At 45.6% G+C, this 20,957-nt stretch overlaps 1 protein-coding gene across 1 annotated transcript in view; it reads left to right on the top strand.

Annotated features, from left to right (window-relative positions):
- LOC144468342 (kin of IRRE-like protein 1) overlaps positions 1–20,957 on the top strand; it is a 123,021-nt gene that overhangs the window by 66,958 nt on the left and 35,106 nt on the right. The window contains exons 6-7 of the mRNA XM_078177753.1: positions 1,401–1,567; positions 17,805–17,949. Of these exons, the coding sequence (XP_078033879.1) occupies positions 1,401–1,567; positions 17,805–17,949 (312 nt within the window). The remainder of the gene's footprint in view (positions 1–1,400; positions 1,568–17,804; positions 17,950–20,957) is intronic.

The following is a 20,957-nucleotide window of genomic DNA, read 5'->3' as shown; positions in this document are numbered from 1 at the left end:
ATAGAATTTTTGTTCTAACTATTTTACAAAAATTTAAAACAAGCATTGTTCATACCTGATTGACAATAACCGAGAAATTCTGATAACCCGTTTCGAATGACCCACCCTATAGATTTCTAGACACCGTCCGACACACGTTCCGCGATCATCAACGATCCGGCGCAAAACGCGAATTTCCAAAAAATCGCGACGAAGCCGAAGCGCGCTAAAAAAACCCGCGAACGTTGGTGCCGCAGTGTCACGGCGCGCAACGCAGTACACTCCGCGCGTCCACTGGCAGGCGTTTTTCGAATATACGAAGGACACGAGGGGGGGGGGATAAAACCGATTTTTCTGTCTTCTTGCCGGAGGGCAACGGCGTCCTCGTGGTTTTCATATTTCACGCGCGAGCGGATCGTATCTGGCTCTCGGTATTGGCCAATTCGGCGCGGCGGATTTATCGTCCGTCAAAGCGATCGTCGCCTGGCCGGTTGGAAAACCCGGGGAGGGAAACGGCGCGTCGGTTCCGGCCCGTTTACACGCGCGCCCCCCCGGAAAAATCAATGTTTACCGGCGAATGATGATCGTTATCGCGCGCTCGCGGCGGCCGCAAAGAAATCGTTGAATAATTCGCGGGGGGGCCGATTTCACCTTCTTCGTTCCGCCGATTCGAACAGGCGAGAGCGAGAGAAGAAAGAAGAGAGATAAAGAGAGAGAGAGAGAGAGAGAAAGATAGTAGGCTAAAAAAGAAGGCCGGAAAAGCGGCGGCCGCGGTTTTTCCGCAGACGGCGACTCCCCGAATCGCGTAACAAGCCCGAAAATGACAAATGACCGGCAATTGATCGATTACTCGCCGGTTTTACAGCGTCGAATCGGCCGCCGCCGCCGCCGCCGCCGCGCACGATTTGCATCGAACTCTCGCGTCGTACCTGACCGCCGCGCCCCCGCCCCGCCCGACGAGTTTGTCCGCCTTAATTATCGGTTCGCTTTAATTATCGCGGCCGATTAGCGTCGTTCGACCGCGTGATTGCCGGACTCGTTGATTCGAGAAAAACGGCGGGGGGAACGCGGCGCCGTATTATACCCGGCGAACGGATCGTCCGTGCGGCCAGCAGACGCGACGGTTCCGTGTATGCAGTCGCGGGTGTATCCGCGAGCTTGTTGTCATCGACGATCAATTAACACGTTCAGTGCCACGCGAATATATAGTTAAATAATAAATATATATACAGTTTAATAATAAATATATATATAGTTTAATATAATAAATATATAGTTTAATAAAATAAGTTTTATATCATATTTTACCCTGTCAGTCCTCGGCAACTGACATAACCTGAACGGAGAGTTCAGTGTCAGTCATCGGCGACTGACGTGGCACTTAATCCGTTAACCGGCGTTTCGACGATCTCTGTTCGCAGTGAAACCGTTGACGGCCGTCATAAGGAGGCCCGGGAAGAAAGGGGTCGGCAACGAGTCCCTGTTGGCTGGCAAACGGTACGACGTCGAGTGCGAGACCACTGGATCGAGACCTCCCGCGGTCATCACGTGGTACAAGGGGAGGAGAAGACAGCTGAAGCACACCACGGTGAGTAGTAAACTATTATTTATTTCTCTTGAGAAATTATTGAAGCGTTCTGGGATTTTTCTGCGGAGAAAGCAGCAGAAATAATTCGAGAATTTTAATAGAAACGAAATTGAAATCTTCTATTATCGAAATCTGGGAATTAAAATAAATGAAGAGAATTATGTCACGTTTGATAGAACGCTTATACCGAAGGGGTTAAAGGCCCATGCCGTATAAGGTTTTAATAATAATTCTAATTAAAGAGGATAATTGACCATGTGTAAATTTTCAACACGGCGCCTTGTATAGCGCTTCTACCGAAAGGGTTAAAGGCCATAACGTTCAGTTTTCAATCATATTTCTATATGAGATCAAGCAACATATTTCGTTAAAAAACAATGTCTTACCAAGCACAGTTTTTATTTAACGCTCAGTACAATCTTAAATAGTATAAATGACCGTATGCGAATTTTCGGCGCGGCGCCTCGTACACTATTCCTACTGAAAGGGTTAAATGCCACAGCTAGCTCGGACCCGGCAAAAGAATTTTCGCAGAAAGGATTCAACCCCGTAACGATACCTGGCGACGAGCTAGTAGAAATTTCGCGCGGACATGCAACATCCAATGCCAGCCGAAAGCGATTATCTTACCGCGCGCGTAAAACCGGCGTTGTCGCGCGCGATTCTTTGTCAGCCGGTTCCCGCCGGTATTCAAACGAAAGAGAGAGAGAGAGAGAGAGATCGCGTGCTTTTGACATTAATTGCTCCGAGGCAGAGCTAGGAAATAATCGTAGAGAGAACCGCCGGCAAAAAAGAACTTTCGCCGGTTTTTGTCGACGGTGTGTAAAAAAGTTTGACAAAAATTTTCACAGAATACACTCGACGCCGAGCGCGCGCGCGCGCCACAGTTGCGGCCCGCGTAAAATTAACCCTTTGCGCTCGAGTGGCGACTCTCTGAGGCACCGCTAAAATTGTTACAAAATAAAAAAACGTTCCAAAATAATTTTCTTTCTTTCTTTGTAATATTAGTTTTGGAAAATTATTAGAAGGATTACTGTTGTTACATAAGTTACAACATTGAATTTTATATGAATAGAATACATTTTGCCGTATGAAATGGGAAAGAATGGAAAAATATCAGAAAATATTGTTTTAGAATTACAGTTAACCCTTTATCGACCTATAAATCGGCTCCCCCCCCCCGATCTGTAGCCATAGTAACCCTTAATTTCTTATCTATTACCGAGACAAATGTGTTAAATTGTACCACAAGTTTCGATATTATTATATCAATTTTTAAATGTTAAATACCTTTCGCGATTAACAAGACAAATAAAATCGAAATAGAAAAGAAAATTTTTACGACCGGATGACCGGTCGATAAAGTGTTAAAACAGCTTCGAGTGCAAAGGGTTAAACGTTCGAAATATTATAATATAATAAGAGAGAAATGGTGGGGAGTAAAAAAGAGGGTGTAGCCATCATTGCGTAGCCGCTTGACTTTTGCAGTTTCGGATAGGGAACGCCGCGAAACCGGTGCTGCTGAAACGCGCCCTTCCGGCCGCGAGTGTTCTTCGGCCGGCGCCGCGAATTTGGTGTCGCGGCGATTCGATTATCCGCGACAACTTTACGACACGGGGTTCAATTAGCGGGATACTGGCGCTGCGGCGGGGAAAAGCGGGCGCGACGAGATATAGAGAGAGTGATGGAGCTAGCGAGAGTAGGAGAGAGCAAAAGAGAGGGGCACAGAGAAAGAGAGAGAGAGAGAGAGAGAGAGAGAGAGGAAGAGGGAGAACATGGCGGATATAACTTGCCGACACCGTCGCCGAAAATATTCCCCCTCGCAGCCGGCTGCTTGCCCGCCGCCGGACCATTATACCCGGGCCGACTGGAGCCCGATAATCCCTGGTCGCCTATCGCTTTCTAATTATTAGCGCATCACCTTAACGAAATTTGTCGTGTCCCGGCCCGTGGAACAAAAGGCAGCGCGGCATTTAATTAACAGCTAAGCTGCTTATTATAGCCGCGCGTTCGGCCGGCGCTCGTTAATTAACCAGCGCCCCTCTCCACCTCCCTCTCTGCCTCGCGGCCTGACACCCTCTCGCGCGCACCCTTCCAGCAACCGGCGGGGAGGGCTCGAGGGCTGGACGCCGGCTAGGATGAAATACGGCTACGCGTCCTGACACTAAGGTATTCCAATTTCACTTCCTTTAAATTTAAATCAGACTGTCCGTCCGTCCCGTGAATTACGCCTCGGTGCATCTGCTGCGCGCGCGGGTCCGACGTGCGACCGGTGACGCGGAGACGACCGGGACGCCTGCAGAGGTATGCTTCGGTGTAAGAGTTCGCGATGGTTGAGATTGTGGTGAGGTTATGTTTGCGGAGATTTTTGTTCGGGAATTTTGAATTGGAAGTTTTGGATTTTGTTTCATCCCCTTTTTACACGCCGTCGTTGTTGCGATAACTATATCTGGGTGATAAGTATAATTCTGTGAGAGCCACGTCACCTAAATATGGCTGATGCTCTTCTTGTTTTAGTTAAGTGGGATTTTATTGGTTTTATTTATTTTATTTATGAAAATTAATATCATTTGTTCTCGTGAGTGTAGTATCCTAAATTAATGTCCGTGATACTGAAAAAGTGGAGACTTTGGCGCTCTCTATAGATGTGGAAAAATTTTTCTCAGATATGCGACTTAAGTCATCGTAAAGCTTGAACTTTCCCCTTTAATTTAAGCGCAGAATGAAGTCGCTACGATTTTTTCTCTTAGAGTTACAGCACTTTAAATAACATATATACCGACGCCATTAGAATAATCCAAAACACCCCACGAAGAGGTTGCACTAAATCATGTTAGAACACATGTTGCAGTTTCATGGGTATATACTATATTTCTAGTATAAATTTAACATAAATTGAGCATAAAATAACTGCACAACCTAATCCCACTTTATCTAAATATAACAAAAAAATTCAACCAAAAATCATTACCAATAAAGCACCCTTCTACAACCTATCCCTTCCCAAAACCACCACCACACTGAAACCTCACAAAAATAAAAAACCATGAAATTATCAATTAACTAAAAACCACACCTACCCTATAAACTAAAGACCTCAACCTCTACTCTAAAAAAAGTCTCACAATTTTCCAATACCCTTCACCAAACACACCCCCGTTCAAAGTTCGCCAATTCTCCAGTCCCAAACCATAACAATACTTTCCTTTCTCTACACAACCCTTTGGCGCATTCGCCCGCGTCGATTATGTTATTCCCGCAGCACTGCGGCTAAGTAAACATAGTTCCGGCAAAGTTGCGTAATCGCGAGCAGAAGAGCATCGTCCGCCTTTTTACCGCGCGCGCGAAAGAAAGACTTTCGGCTGAACGTTCACGGGTAGGAAAATGTTGCAGATACTGTACACTGTGGAAAGGCGAAACAGTGTGCGGCACGCCGTGCGGAAAGGCGAAACAGTGTGCGGCACGCACATTTGCCACTGCGGTGGGGCGGGGAGGGTGCGCAGAAGGGAAACTGTTATCCGACCGCCGGAATTATATCTCCACTTTTTTCCTGGACACTCTAATTTCCGGCGCTCGAAATGTTCACGCGGCGACTGCGAGCGACAACGACGTCCTGGATGAAAAGGCGGAAGGGGTAAGGGAAAAGGGAAAAGAAGCAAAAAGAGGGGAAGAGAGAGAGAGAAAGGGAAGCGGAAAGAGAAAGGGAAAGAAAAAGAGAAAGAAAGAGAAAGAAAGAGAGAGAAAGAAAGAGAAAGAAAGAGAAAGAAAGAGAAAGAAAGAGAAAGAGAGAAAATAGAAAGAGAGAAAGAAGAAGCAAGAGAAATTTAAAGAAAGGAAGAAGCAGTAAGAGAAATGAAAGAGAAAGAAAAACAGAAAGAGGGGAATAAAGGAAGAGAAATCAAGAGCAAGAAAAGACAAACAAGAAAAACAGAAAAAGGGAAAGAGAGAAATGAAAGAGAAGGAAAAAGAAAAACAGAAAAAGGGAAAGAGAGGAAAGGGCAACAAGAGCAAAGAAAGACGAAGAAAGAGATAGAAAGGGAAAGAGAGGAAAAGGTAGCGAGGGAAGGGGTAAGACAGAAGGAGGAAGCGAGATGGCGGCGTAAAGCTCCTTGCGGAATTTCATTTGGAAATATTTATACGGTCTTAAGCGCGCCGATGCGGCGGCGGACAGGGAATAAAGATAATATATCGCGTGATTATACGCTTCTCCTACCGCGTCGCAGTTTTCTCGGTGGCCGCTAACGAAACGCTTTCTGGCCGGGGCCACGTAAATGCGAGGTGAGCTCCGCCGTTGAACGCCTAAAGACAGCGCTCCTCGGATGACTATATAGGATAATCAGGATGGTAATGCGATAGAAGTGGTCTACGTGTTCCGCCGCTCGTAGGATCTGCTTACGTTAATATCTGTCCTCGGCTATGCTGCCGAGCTCTCCGCGCCTCTTCCAGCCACCCTCTCCCCCCTCCACCGTCGGCTAAAGGCGGCTAAAGGTCTCCGTAGAATACCCTTTCTTTCCGAGGATTCCCGACGATCGTCCGTTCCTCTTACCGTCGTCTCGCGTCGTCTCGCCTCGCCTCGCCTCGCCTCGCTTTGCCTCGCCTTGTCTCGCCCTCTAGCGAACGCGAACCCTCGGCTATATTTTATTATCCGCCGCTTAGAAGCCGCGCGCACCGCTCCGCTCCGCACCGCGAATTTTAAGAAGGCACGTCGCCACCTTCATCGTCACCGCGAAAACGAGCAACGACGTCCCCTTATCGTCGACCCCTTTAACAGCTTACCGTCCTCTTCTCTACCCTCCCCCAACCCCCCTCTTTATGTCCCTCGATCTCTGTCAGCGCCGCCAAATCCTACGCGGTGCCGCCGACGTGTTCGACGATCCACGCCTGCAAATACGAAATCTGCGCGCTTGGGATCGGCGAAAGAAATTGCGGCGTTCTACGAAACAATTCTCCTTTGACGCGTCCATTTTCTTGGTTCTGGAGGGGGAAATTCTTTTTTATCACATTTCAGTGGAATTGTTGTGAAACTATTTTTGAGTGTACGAACTGAGAGATGTGAAAGGGTTGAATGACTCTGAGTGCAAAGTGACTTCCTTAAATAAGGAATTATTAAATAACTTCGACTGCAACGTATAAAAGACTTAGAGTACGAAGACTTAAAAATAACTGCGGTATAAAGGCTTAACAAACTTCACTATAAAAGCTTAACAAACTCCACAGTAAAAGCTTAACAAATCAAACTTCGTTGAAAATCGAGAAAACGATTCTACTTACAGAATAATAACCTCGTTATCAAGCACGAGCGTGTTAACGCGAAAATGATTGTTACCTATGAAACGAAGAAACGTTATAACCCGGCAGTTTCGATTGTTAAAGAAGCGGTTAGCCGAAGGCATAGCAAGCGCCTTCGCTATCCGTCTAACCATAGGACATCTCAATTCCGCCTGTCCATACCCCGGCATTCCAGATTTGCGTAGTCATATAGAGCCACCGGCCTCGTTCTACTTGTCCGACCATAGACCGTCCATATTCCACTTGCGTGAGCATAGGCTTTCCGTATTCTACTTGTCGACCCGCAGACCGGCCCACTCCACTCGCCCCGATCGTGTAAGCCCTCCGTATTCCGCCGCAGCGCGCCGGCCTAACCATAGCCGTTCCCTATTTCGTTCGTCCTAACGTAGGGCCGTCCGTATATCACTCGCCTGATTACAGATCGCGTCGATCGCCTTCGATTTCTAAAATTCCACTTATCAACGAATAGCAGGGACATTAAAGAAGCAATAATATCAACGAAGCAGTATTATGTACGAGACTGTACCATAAACTAAGCAGCATCGTCGATGACAGACACCACTGTCCGTCTTCCACGATATACACTACTTTAACCCTTTCACTTTGAGCACCGTATATATGCGGCATTTAAATGATATACAAGTGCCATTCGGAGGCAAAATATAAAAATAATTTTCTAGCTTCTTTCATATTAAAAATATATGATACTTGTTACATTAGAGCAGTGATTGCTTTATTTATCAAAATTGTTATTTAAAACTAAGAAAAATGTATATAGAGAAATCACACGCACTGTGCATATTTTTATCGCGAGCGTTCGTTCGGCACTTCGGCGGACGACGCGGTCGTAGCGAAAGGGTTGACAGCCTCGAACCGGACGTCGCAATCGTACACACGTTTCCATTCAATTGATTGCGTCGAACTTATCATTAGCGACGCGTCGTTTAGCTATGATCCCTATGATCGCGTTGCCCCGGCCGCCGACGCCCGGACTACAAAGGGCCCGTTCGGCCGTGAATGATGCCGATGGTAATCCGTCACGTGGAATTCCTTAGGCGGGTCGACGCACACGGGGCTCGCCTTCGCGATAACGTTATCGATGCTGCACCATCGGAGCGTCGCGCGTGAACAGATATTATAATCGAGTCGCGGGTGAGAATGATATGCCATCGGAAGTCGGATGCTTGGATTGGTTGTAACTTTGGTAAAAAAAATCGTGGCACGTTATTTTAGCTCTTGAATTGAAGGGGAAAGTTTGAGGTTTGAGATGGTGTAGATGAAAGGTTCGAAGAAAATTTTTGGAGGATGATTTTTCTGTAAATGTTTGTGGGTGAGGTTGAAGTTTCAGGTTTTTTGGTATTGGGAACATGGTATTCGATTTAAGGTTTTGTAGTTGTGGGGATGAATGGTATTGCGAAATTGAGTATGATGACAGAAAGTAGAGATTTCAAGCTTTAATTTACGGGGAAAGTTCTTGTTTTAGGATAGCTTTTGACGGAGTTATGGCTGTTTGAAAGGCCAAGATCAAGGCTTGAATTTTGCTGCGTTTTTGGGAGGAAGTTTATTTGCTAAATTTATTGTTACTCGAAAATTCTAGCCACCCAACATCAAAATCAGATCTATTAGTACCCAAGGTACCTTTAACTTAACCTTTCCCTTGCGAACCTTACTGCGTACCTGAACCTTATCATAAATCTTAACCTGAACCTTAACCTAAACCTGGATCTCACCACTACCCAACCCAACAACACCATCAAGGTACCAAACCCATTCCAAAAAGGTAAAGTACCTAACAGCCCATCCCGAAATTCGATTTCCCTCCAGAAACAAGCTGTCGCTACCAACAGCGTCGCACACCTCCACGATCATCGAGAGATATCGCCGCACGGGCCCGGTTCGCGGGAATTCATTAAAATTCCCGGTGTTCCCTGAATATTCGATGCCGCTTTCCGGCGGCCATCGCATCGCTGAATCTTCACACGTATCCCCGGCGCTTGGCTAGCCAGCTAGAGAGGACCGCCCCGTCGCAGCAGCCTAGGAAAAGCAAAGGGTGGAGAGGGGTCCGCGTCAAAGAATTTTAATTTGGTCGCGCGAAAGTTCGTTCGGCGGGTTCCAGCTGGTTGGCCCCGTCGTCACCGAGACGGGCTGTTTTGCTCGAATTAGAATTCCGCCGCGTTTCCATCGGTCGGCTGTCGTTTACTCCGTTAATCAGTCCGTGTAACGGAGTCTCGGTCTCTCCGCGAGAGAGGCGGCACGGACGCGGAGCCGGTGCGGAGGCGGTGCGGAACGGAAAGGGAACGAGCGAGAGAATATTGCGACTGCTGGAGCACACGGCGCGAGAGGCGAGACGCGAGAGGAGAGGAGAGGCGAGAGGAGAGGAGAGGCGTCGTTAAGCGTTGCGGCCACGGCTTGTTAATGAACTACGCGAAATTAATTAGGGCCGCGCGTCAGCGTGCCGGAGACAACGGCAGCCCGGCTCGCTCTGCTCTGCTCCGCTCTGTTCTGCTCTGCTCTGCTCCGATCTGCTTTGCTCCGATTTCCTTCGCTTTGCTCTGCTTTGCTCCGATTTTCTTCGATTTGCTCTGCTCTGCTCTGCTTTACTCAGCATTGCTTTGCTTTTCTTTGTTCTGCTCTTCTTTACTCTGCTTTACTGTGCGTTGCTCTACTCAGTTCCGATCTTCTCTGCCTTGCTTTGCTCTGCTCTGCTTTACTGTGCTTGGCTTTGTTCTCCTCTGCTTTACTGTGCTTTGCTTTGCACTGCTTTGCTTTACTTTACTCTGCTCCGCTCTGATTTACATTGCTTTGCTTTGCTGTGCTCTGCTTCGCTCTGCTCCGCTTTACTCTGCTTTGCTCGGCTTTACTGTGCTTTGCTCGGCTTTACTGTGCTTCGCTCGGCTTTACTGTGCTTTGCTCGGCTTTACTGTGCTTTGCTTTGCCCTACTCTGCTTTAATCTGCTCTGCTCTGCTTTACTCGGCTTTACTCTGCTTTGCTCGGCTTTACTGTGCTGTGCTCGGCTTTACTGTGCTTTGCTTTGCTCTGCTTTGCTTTACTCAGCTTTGCCTTGCTCTGCTCTACTTTATTGTGCTTTGCTTTGCTCTGCTTTGCTTTACTCAGCTTTGCTTTGCTCTGCTCTGCTTTAATCTCCTCTGCTCCGCTTTACTCTGCTTTGCTCCACTCTGCACCGCTTCGCTCGCCGCGCACGTGCGCCGCACGGTCGCACCCGTGATTCCGGATTATCGATAATGCGCGGGCGCCCTCGGGCCGCGACCTCACGCGCCTACGGTGATTTAGGTCCGCGCGTATCTGCCCGCTCGGTCGAACGGGAGATTACCTCGGACAGCGGCAAGATTACGAGCGATTCTCCCAGGCCTGTGTGCGCGCTACAAGTCTTCCCCGAGTGCTAACGTTCCACTGCTCCCTAGCGTTGCCCCGCGGCCGCTTTTCGTTCCGTCCCGACGATTGCGACACTTCGATTCTCCCGCACGCGTGACCGTCCTAGCAATTCTTACGTGTTTTCCATCGGGGGAGGGTGGAAAGGGGAAGGAATCTTTCCAACTGATGTGCATGTCGGCCAGTCCTTCCTCGAAATGAAAGCCGGATCAGTTCTTTCTCCAATTTACGATCGGCGAACGCGGCCGAATCCGTTCTCTCGGCAATCTGGTTTTTAAACCGACGGCTGGCACGCTTTCTCGTGCCGCGCATATGTGCCGGGCGATATTCAAATAACTGAGAAATTGGCGATGCTTAGAGGAATCGAGAAATTGTAGAATGTTGTTTGAACATTGGGGAATATTGGTGCTTTTGTTAGAAATCGAGGTTGCGATTCTAACTGGATTTAATTAATTATTATTTTTGCTTGTTCGATGAAGGAATTTAGGTAATTTCAATTTTTTGATGGCTGAGGGTTGAAAGCGATTTTAATTAAATTTAGACTGTGTTAATTAATTCAGTGGTTCGATTTTTAAGCTTTGAAATTAGTTATGTACTTTTTGGATGATATTTGGTGCAATGCTTTTTTTGTAGGACTCGTAGATTTATATAAATTTGAGAATAAATGTTCGCCGACTCGAAGACGAAGATGATCAGGTGAGCAAGTGATTGAGATTGATTCGACAGCAGCCAGCCAGCCAGAATTTCTTTTAGCCCCGCATGCGGCTTATCCGAGGCATTCCGGCAAATAAGCGTAAACACGTGGCATTCTGACGCGCATACATTATCGTGGCGGCTCGGATATGCCTTCGCGCGTGTCAGGTCGGACGCCGATTTTCGCGCATCCCGCAAGAACCCCGGTGGTCCGGGTACACAGGCTGAAAGGGCTTCCCTCTAACTTCGTAACGTATCGCGCCCCGAGTTCGATGGCGGAGCCGGTAGTTATGGCTCCGTGGAACCCGTCCAAGCACCGGCAGGAGTCTTTCTCCTCATCGACGTTCCATTTCCGCGGCGCAATTTCTGCTCCCGCCGATACTGGATCACCGGGAACGGTTATCAGTCTCGACGTCCCTCGAACGATCTTCCGCCGACTCGATCTTCTAGGCTATACTGTGCTCAGACCAGCTCGATGCAAACACTAGCTGCACTGCGAGTATCTTTGTGAAGTTGTAAGGAGAAATGGCGAATTTTAAGAAATTTTTAGTAATTGATTTGACGCGGTGATTGGTGCAGAAATGTCTGGAAAAATTTCGTGACAAAAGATAGTTTTTCGATTTTTTTTTTAAATTGTTGACGCCGACGAAAAATTCAGAAAAAATTCGAGGAGCTGTGCGCTAGTGTATAGAAGATTCTTGAATTTTTTAATAATTTTTCCGCAAACAGAAGTGATATAATTTATTAATTTAATTTAATCCCTACCGCGAATATATTCGAAACTTGTATAGTATGGTTTTATTTAAACGGACTATTTAAATAGACTATCGAATGAAAAATAACAGCGATCGGCAATGTCCCTTTTCCAAACAGAATTTTCCAATTTTATCGAGTAAATTCTTCAGGGATATTAACGGGGAACAATGTCGTGCCGTGTAGAAAAATGCAGATTAGCTGTCCGCAGGCTGCCGGTGAGCGCGCCCCCCGCCTTTAGATGGCTTGTACGAGGCAGCCACGGATTTATCATCTTTGTTGCCGCGCTCGTCGAGAGACAACCCAGCCACCCGCCCTGTCTCCGCGCGACAACGTCCTATCTCGGAGACTTATGTACTACGTGTAAATTGTGATTTTCATCAAAACTAGCGCGAATCACCTTAAGACACCTTGAGCTCGTACTTTCGGCACCGACTCGCGATACGATGCATTCCCTTGGTTTATCGAACCTCCCTGCTTCGACTTGTTAAGAGGCCGCTTATATCTTTATCCATATTGTTGTCATTTTGCAAGGAACTGAATTATTGGGAATTTTTCAGTTTTGTTGTTTCAGAATTTTAAGGTTACGTTGTTTCAGAATTTTAAGGTTACGTTGTTTGAGAATTTTATGGTTTTATTGTTCGAGAATTTTAAGGTTATGTTGTAGGTTTATTATTGGCATAAATGGGGAGAGATTTATTTAGTATTTTATATTTGGTATAATTTTGTAGTTATAGTGGAGGGGAAGAAATTTATTTACTATTATATACTGGGTACAATTTTGTAAATATAGTTTGCAGTTATAGTTTGTAATTATAGGTTGTACTTATAGTTTCAGTAATTATTATTTCTTACTTATTGTCAGTTTTCAATTTATTGTTGTTTCTCTCTTTTGAGTTCTTTCTCTCTGTTTCTTATTATCTCTCTCTCTCTCTCTCTCTCTATCTTATTATTTCTCTCTTTTCCTTACTCTTCCCCTCTTCCTCTCTCTAGCTCTCGACGTTCGTCAGAGCGTCGGCAGTAATTCTCAAAAATAATAATTCCGCGGCGGTGTATCGCTCTCTCTCTCTCTCTTTCTCTCCTTTTTCTCTTTGAATCCGGGCGTCGTGGCTCGGTCCAATTCCGCGGGGCGCAAGATGGCGAGCAACGAGAGAGCCGACGGTACAGCACGGAAGGTGGGAGGGGCGGGGAAGGGCATAGAAGGGCAGAGGTGTAGAGAAGAGCAAGGGCGGCCGGCGTAGGGAGCAGGAGGAGATAAAAAGGGGAAAAGAAGAATATGGCGGAACGAGTTCGACGGCACGGGGGTATGGTTAATTTTGGTTATATTAAGGTCGAGAGGCGGACCGTAAGCAACGCCGGCAACATCTGCTGGAAACTCATTCCTGCTAGCCCGGACTCGAAAGGACCTCGAGTCCTGCTAACGCTCTGGAATCCTTTCTAAAGAGCCCCCGCGCGCGCGCGCGCCCTCGCGCCCGGATTCCACCGAGCGTGAATTTTACCGGCAGCTTCTGACGCCGCTCTCTGCTCCGCGCGGCGTGACTCTCTCTCTCTCTCTCTCTCTCTCTCTCTCTCTCTCTCTCTCTTTCTCTCTCCGCGTCTCGGTCCCGTTTTTCTATTTATCTTCCACCGACGCGCCGTGCCCATCCCCTCTGCCCCTCTGCCTCGTCGTTCCACCCACCCCGCGCCGTCGTGGACAGAAAAAGAGCAGCCGCCGGTTACTTCAACCCGGAATTTCGTTTCAAAGCGTGTCAACCGATACACGCCGGTCCGCTGCGGGGGCGGAAGCCGGCGTCGAGAGGTCGACGCCGAAAAACTTTCCTCCCTTCTCCTGGGACCACCCTTGGCATAACCCTTTCACTGATGCCCTGCAGGATGCACGGAAAATATCGAAACCTCTGCGACTGGACGCAGAGTGGGCCAAACATTTTTTATGGGCCCGGTCCCGGTCCCCCCATAAAGTTCAATGACGAGTGGCGGATATATTGGCGTCGATACAATAACCATTATAAATAACAAAATTTTAAGTATTTTTTAAAATACTTAAAATTTACTAAATTACATCTGCAACTAGCTTCCTAGAGCTAACCAGCAAATTTGATGGCTTAATATTTATTAATTTATATTTATTTCTTATATTTATAAGAAATAAATATAAAATTCCTTTCTTTTTCGAAGAATTTAGTGAGATCGAGAAAAATTCCAGTCATAGTAATCGTAGAGAAAATGGCACGGCAAGGGGTTGAAGGATCAGGAGAGTCCGCAAGGGTGTTGTGCTTACTCGAACGTCGTGAACTACTGCTGCGCGAGGAATTTATCTGGATCGTAAGTCCCGGCCCCCGCTCGCTTTCTACTCTATGTTAATTAACACTTTGACTGCCGCGCCAGCAAACCCCAAACATTTCGCGAACTTAACCCGGCGAGGAGACGGCGTCCCCCCGAGTCCAAGGCGCACCCTCTCGCCGTTAGGACGTCTTATCTCCTTGTTGGATTTATATTATGCTAATTATATTATATTAATTGTATTATGCTAATTTTAGCGAGGAGATTGAATTAATCAAACATTCGTGGATATAAAATGTGTTATATATATTGTTATCGGACTTGTCTGTGACAAAAAAGAGGTATTTAAGAGTTGTTGGCTATTGTTGATAAGACAGTATTCTTAATATTATTATTAAACAACAATTTCATTTCTTAATCACTTTTTGAATTTGTTATTTATAAGGCTTTTTAAAAATCTTGCAATCTTCCTTCTCTACGAAACTTTATCAAATGAGTTTTCTTAAACCCTCGTTTAGTTTCTTCCATTCTTAATTTTTTAAATTATTAACGCAGATGAAAAATTCTGGAAAAATTCCAGGAGTTGCGTGCTATTTAATAGAAGATCGTTGAATTTTTTAGTAATTTTTCTGTGACCAGAAGCTATATAATTTATTAATTTGATTTAATCCTTTTGCAGTGAGTATATTTTAAACTTGCATAGCATGGTTTTATTTAAATGGACTACATAAATGGATTATCGAATAAAAAATAAGAAGCGAAAAATATAATAATCAACGCAGCGTGAAAAGTGTCGTAGTGTAAAAGATTTAACAAGCCCGAATCGGCCCGAGTCGGCCATATTCGACTCAATTCGAAAAATAAACTAAATATTCCTCTCAAATTCAACTCTACCGATCCGACCAGCTTCCGATCGCGTCCGATCAGGCCCGAGCCCGCCCCATAGCGTTCGCTCGCAGGATATTCTCGCAAACGCGTGCGGGGGAGGGGGTGGGCGGCCGAGAAGCAGCCTCGAAAGATACGACTGGAGAGAGAGAGGCCCGGGTCGGCCCGAGCCGAGCCCGAACCGCGTCGATTGAATTAAGCAGCCACACCTGTCGACTCCAGATATCTTCATCGACCGCATGCTAATTGCCAATTAACCGATCCCTGATTCCCACCCCCCGCCACCCTCCTTCTTCCCCCCGCCCCCCCCCGCCGACCCCCCCCCCCCCCCGCGCGCACCCCGCGACCACGCACCCGCCCCGCTTTGTTTTCCGTGAATGAACACAACCGATCCGATACGCAACAAGCGCCGCGGATTAGTCGTCACGCAATCACTATAGCGCCGCGGACACGTTTATGTCCGCCGATTGGCTAATTGCGCGGCCTGCGATCCACGGCGGCCGCGAACGTGAATTATTCCGGCGTGCTGGAATAGTGGCACCGGTCACTGTGCGGGGTGGTTAGTTTATTATTATTCTTGCATTTTGTTTGGTTATTATTTTTTATTGTAAAAGTGGGGGTTGTAGGTGTATTTTAGGAATGGTCTAGAGGTTCGGTGTATAGTTTAGTAAGTTGTAGTGATTGATAATTGGTAATTGATAATTGGAAAGGTGACTTCGTTATTTTAAAACCTGCGATCTCTCTCTCTCTCTCTCTCTCTCTCTTAAATTAAAGAATTTAATATGATATGTGTAATAATTGATAAATGTAAAATTATCCTTGAAACCTTGCCAAAGGTGCAGACGTATTTTACAGTTATTTAAATTATCTGCGAATTACTATAGCAAACAATTCTCTGGATAATATTTCTTTTGCTGAAAATATTTCCTTTTGCCAAAAAAATAATATGTATTGAAAAAACCATACGCATTGAAAAATCCCAATTCTCTTCGAAATCATGTAAAGAAACTGTAAGAAAAATTTCACAAGGAAATCTTAATTATTACACTAGTTATTTAAATTTCAATGGCTAATACCATAGCGGTGAATAAAATTGAATTTATTATTTCTTATTTCTTCTCCGTCATCCAAGCACAGCTCCACCCTATAATCATCGATCCTACAATTGAAGAACGATCGAATTTTCATACATTATAGTTCGCCGTGTCCAACGAATCGATTATGGTACCAGTTTTTCGCGAACCAAACTCGAGCCCGAAAACACAAAGGGTTTCCCTCGCGGCGTACGATTTCTGGCCGCCGAGTCGCATTACGGTTGATTCCCGTGCTGGAAACGTCGTACTTTCCTCGCGGTCGAATAAATCTTTGGTAAGAACGCCATCGATTCTCCCCGTGGCCGGAGAACAACGCCCCGCGCGCGCCATTGTAATTTCCGTAACCATACGGACCCGGGCGGTAGAGACCCTATGGCCGCTACCGCTTCGAGCACGATCGAAAACCGTATCGCGCCGCGGCGAGACCATTTTCCTCCGGTTTTCGCGCGCGAGGTGGGGGGTAGCATTACTGCCGCGAAAGATTTTAAGAGAGCCGCTGAAATATTCAATTGTTACGGAAAAATTGTTCGGGCCGACCGGCCGACAGAAAACTATGCACATTCGTTTCAGCCGGAGCGAAAACAGGCTCGGATTCGAGCACGCCGTGGGATCAACGCCGCGGCTGGCTAAATGTCCTGACGACGATTTTTGTCTCTTTTTCTAGTTTTCTCATTGTTGCTCTATTTTATCCTCTTCTGCTCGCCGTCGCTCTATCTTGCGAAATATATATTTATTTATTTCTCTTTCTGGTGCTTCTTTTATTTTTCTCGCTATTTCGCTCTATTTCTCTCTATCTCGATCTCCCTCTATTTGTGCCTCTATTTCTCTCTTTTTCTCTCTATCGCTATCTTGCTCTAATTCTCCCTCTATTTCGCTCTTTTTCTCTCTATCTCGATCTCTCTCTATTTGTGCCTCTATTTCTCTTATTTTCTCTCTATCGCTATCTTGCTCTATTTGTCCCTCTATTTCTCTCTATCTCGATCCCTCTCTATCTTTCCCTATTTGTCCCTCTATTTCTCTCTTTTTCTCAGTATCATTATCTCTCTTTTCGTCTTTATCTCTATCTCTATATTTCTCTCTCCATCTCTCCCTATTTCTCTCTATATTTCTCTCTCCATCTCTCCCTATTTCTCTCTATATTTCTCTCTCTATCTCGCTCTATTTCTCTCTCTATCTCGCTCTATTTCTCTCTCTGTCTCTTTCTCCCTCTATCTCTCTATTTCTCTCTTTCTCTTTCTCTCTTCATCCGGCGACCACTTCGCGAACGCTGAAATTAAATATTTCGCGCGGAGGACGGCGTGTTTTTAATAAACGCACGTAAGCAGGGCGAAGGTGGACTTGCACGAGAAAGAGAGAGAGAGAGAGCTGTTTTCTCTCTTTTTAAATCGTAATTTTTCATCAAAATTACTTACGTTAAATGTAAACTCGAGTTTAACGCATTAACTGTTAAGAATATTTTATAAAGATATATTATGAACGCCGATATTTCTCGTTTTTAAAATAATAAAATAATAATAGTAGATTTTATGCATTTATGGGAAAAATTAATAGATTAAGTAGAAAATGATAACTTTGGATTAATTATTCAGAATTCTCTGACAATATCTGTTCTGGGCTTCGAAATTTCTTTGCTTAAAATAAATAAATAAATAAATAATAATAAGTAGGAAATGGTATACAAATTCTACTGTTTTCTATTATAAATTAAACTGTGCGAAAATGAATATGCTTTGATAAGCATTTCAACCCAGATCGTAGGCGAAATATTGTTCATATACGAGATAAAATTGCTGTATCCTTGTCTACACGTCGCACGGAGCTAACAGGTTAACAGGAAGCGTTTTCACCGCAGGAGGAGCGATCGGAGAACCGTACGGTGAGCATCGTGGAGTTCGAGCCGGGCGTGGAGGACCACGGGAAGTCGATCACCTGCAGGGCCGAGAACCCGAACGTGACGGGACTGTTCCTCGAGAAATCCTGGCGAATCGACGTCGTCTGTAAGTAGCCGATAAATATATATTCTATCTTCTATCATCCGGGGCCGGGTCCTCCGCCGCGGATCCCCGTGACTCGGCGCCGCTCGGCCCGGCCACGGCCCTTTTACGAGCGGCACGTGACGTTAAATGCATATTCGATGATTCCCCGGCCTCGAAACTTATTCCGGTGTGATCGGCGCGCCTTAATGCATGCATACGCACCGAAGAGGCGGCAGAGTCGGGGTGGAGAGGGCGTGCGGGTCGAGCCTCGTAAAACGCCTCTCTCTCTCGCCTACCGTGTCTCATCTTTCCATCGAGCCGCGTCGTGAAATCGGCCGATTTACGAGCCTTTTTACGTTGAGTACGCGCCGCGGCATCGCCGTTTTTCCTGTTTCCTTCTCCTTTTTTTTCCTCTCTTTTACAGCGGACAATAAAACCGGCCTAGCCGGTCGGATTTCCGGCGAATTACCGGCCGAAATTTCAGCCGATCGCGTACCGCGCCTACTGCCGCCCGGAAACCTGTCCGGTAATCTGGTCGATCGTAAACCGGCCGCCCCGGGGAGAAAAAAAGGAAATACGCGCGACATACGGGGATAGGGGACGCGGCTCGTAAAAAGCTGGACGGGGAGCCGCGGGGGCCGATGGGTTCGCGGGCCGGCGAGCTTTCTTTCCGATCGACGCGCCGACTTCTCGGGCGGATTGGAACGGCCACGTGGTTCAGGGATGAACCGAGTTGCGCTGTTTTCGCGATGGGAATTTTAGACATGATTTTGGGGTGGTAGAATATACTATTTTTTTCTCTTTGGATATATGCTGCGAGGTGGTTTCTTTGAGAGATGCTTAACAACGAGGCTGTAGGGCTTGGTAATATGATTATTGAAAGTGCAACAATATTAATATTGATATTATAATATAATAATATTATTACAATTTAATTTAATTTAGTTTAAATTTTAAAATTAATTTAATTTAATTTACTTTAAATTTCAAAATTAATTGAATTTAATTTCATTTAAATTTTAAAATTAACTTAATTTAATTGTTACAATTTGTTACTAGCTTTCTACTAAATCTACTATTTTTCAAATAGAATTATTGTCAAATCAAGAGAGAGATATTTAAATGAGGTTAAAATCGATCCTTTCGATAATTCCAGTGATTCCAGATCAATTTAACAATATTATTCTATCACATGGAAATTTCTGCTATAAACGCATAATATGCATATTCTAGTTATCTCACGTGTCGCTTAAAACAACCGCAGACAGTTTCGGCATCAAGCATTACACTTATCAATTATATTTATGAAAAAATAGCCGACTGACAATTTCACATCTGTCATTTTATTACACGCTCGCACTATTCCCGATTTTAACGTTCGACCATTATTGACAGATTTCCGGTACAAATCGCGCTTCACCGCAATGCCGATCTGCAAATCTCATAATACTGATTTCGAAGCAATATACCGAAAAATAATCGCAGCCATCTTTTGTAATAAATACGATAAGATCCTTCGGTAACGCGCGCGTTAAAACGGAATCTATTTCGATAGAGCAACACTTCGGTAGTAGTAACTTTTGGCAGTAACTTTGTATATATATATATATATCTTGTAGAAAGCATTTACGAGCATACTTGCGGCGAGCGAAAAAATTTTCTTTCTCTCGCGAAAACGTTGAATATAAAAATGTTGCTGAAAGTTTAAGAAGCGGTCGTTCGACGCTCAGGTGGGGCTAGTGGTTTAATACTGGCTTTACGGTGCAGACGGAAGCAACAATTTTATAGTGCTTTGTGTATGGAAGAATGTTGCACTTGTTCGGATATTTAGCGATTTTTTAGGGACGTAGTTATTGAAGTAATTCATTGTTAATGAATTGTTTCAATATTAATGAATTATTTATTCATTATTAATGTTACCGTGAAATTTCGTGTCCGCCATTTTGTTGAATTAGATAAACCTGGTATGGCAAAGGGTTAATTAGATTGACACCACTTTCACAATCGATCGCTACGAAATTTCTTTTATTGGTTTATATTTTATAAAACAAAAAATATTCTTCAAGGTATTAAATATTACCAAGTTATAAATAAAAATTTTACAATAAATTAATCAGAGAAATTATTTGATATTTCACTTTTTGAAACGAATATACTTGCTATATCATTTTCAAAATGGACGCTCCGTATATAATTTCTTTAATCCTGATTTTGTTTAACAAAACGCTACAGTTTCTCATCACAGTCCCTTCTCTATTCCTCGTCCGCCATAAAAGCGAGGAAAGATATCAATTCGAACAGCTTCGTTACGTCGCGCTCGAAAGCGACATCGCAAAAAAGCTGCTCCTTGCGAAGGGACGCGGCGTCCCCTCGGTACACGAGTGATCCTAACACGATGTAGTTTCGGGGGTCGTTGAGTCGGCGAGCCGAAGTGTCAAGAAATAAGGAGAATTCCTCGAGAAAGTTGTCCGACGTGCCCTGGCAGAGAAACCCGGCAAAAACCCTCGATTATCGAAGAAGAGCGCCCGCAACAAGATGGCCGCCGGCAGCAGGAGCAGGAACGAGAGCAAAGAGATGACGTCTCCCCGTCGCGTATCCAATTACGTTGACCGTCCTGCAAGGATCGCCCGAAATTACGCATCGTCGGGAGAGAAGCTTGTCCGGGAGTTCTTTTTTCGGGCCGCACATTTTCCGTCCGCATGCGAGAAGAGGAGAGCCCCCGATCCGCGGAGCTACGAGGAAGAAAATGAAAAGTCGGTGCCGGCTAGAGGACGCCCGGCTCAGTTGCAAGAGGGAGCAGAGCGTGTGGGGAGGGGGGGAGAGCGGAATTTATTGCAATCCCGGAGGAGGAATACCGCTCGCCGAGGCTGCACGAGCTACGAAAAACAATGGACGGGAGAGAACGATGCAAGCCGAGGGATCGGAGGGTTAAAAAACAACGGAAGGATCACGGGGCGACGAGGGTTGGCGAAGACGCGATCGAGCTAATTAATACTATCTCTTGAAAGACCGGCTCTCACCGGTCGCCG

The sequence above is a fragment of the Augochlora pura genome, chromosome 4 (genome assembly GCF_028453695.1).
Source record: "Augochlora pura isolate Apur16 chromosome 4, APUR_v2.2.1, whole genome shotgun sequence".
Lineage (NCBI taxonomy): Eukaryota > Metazoa > Arthropoda > Insecta > Hymenoptera > Halictidae > Augochlora > Augochlora pura.
The sequence above is the reverse complement of the archived record's forward strand: the minus strand, read 5'-3'. Positions and strand labels throughout refer to the sequence as shown.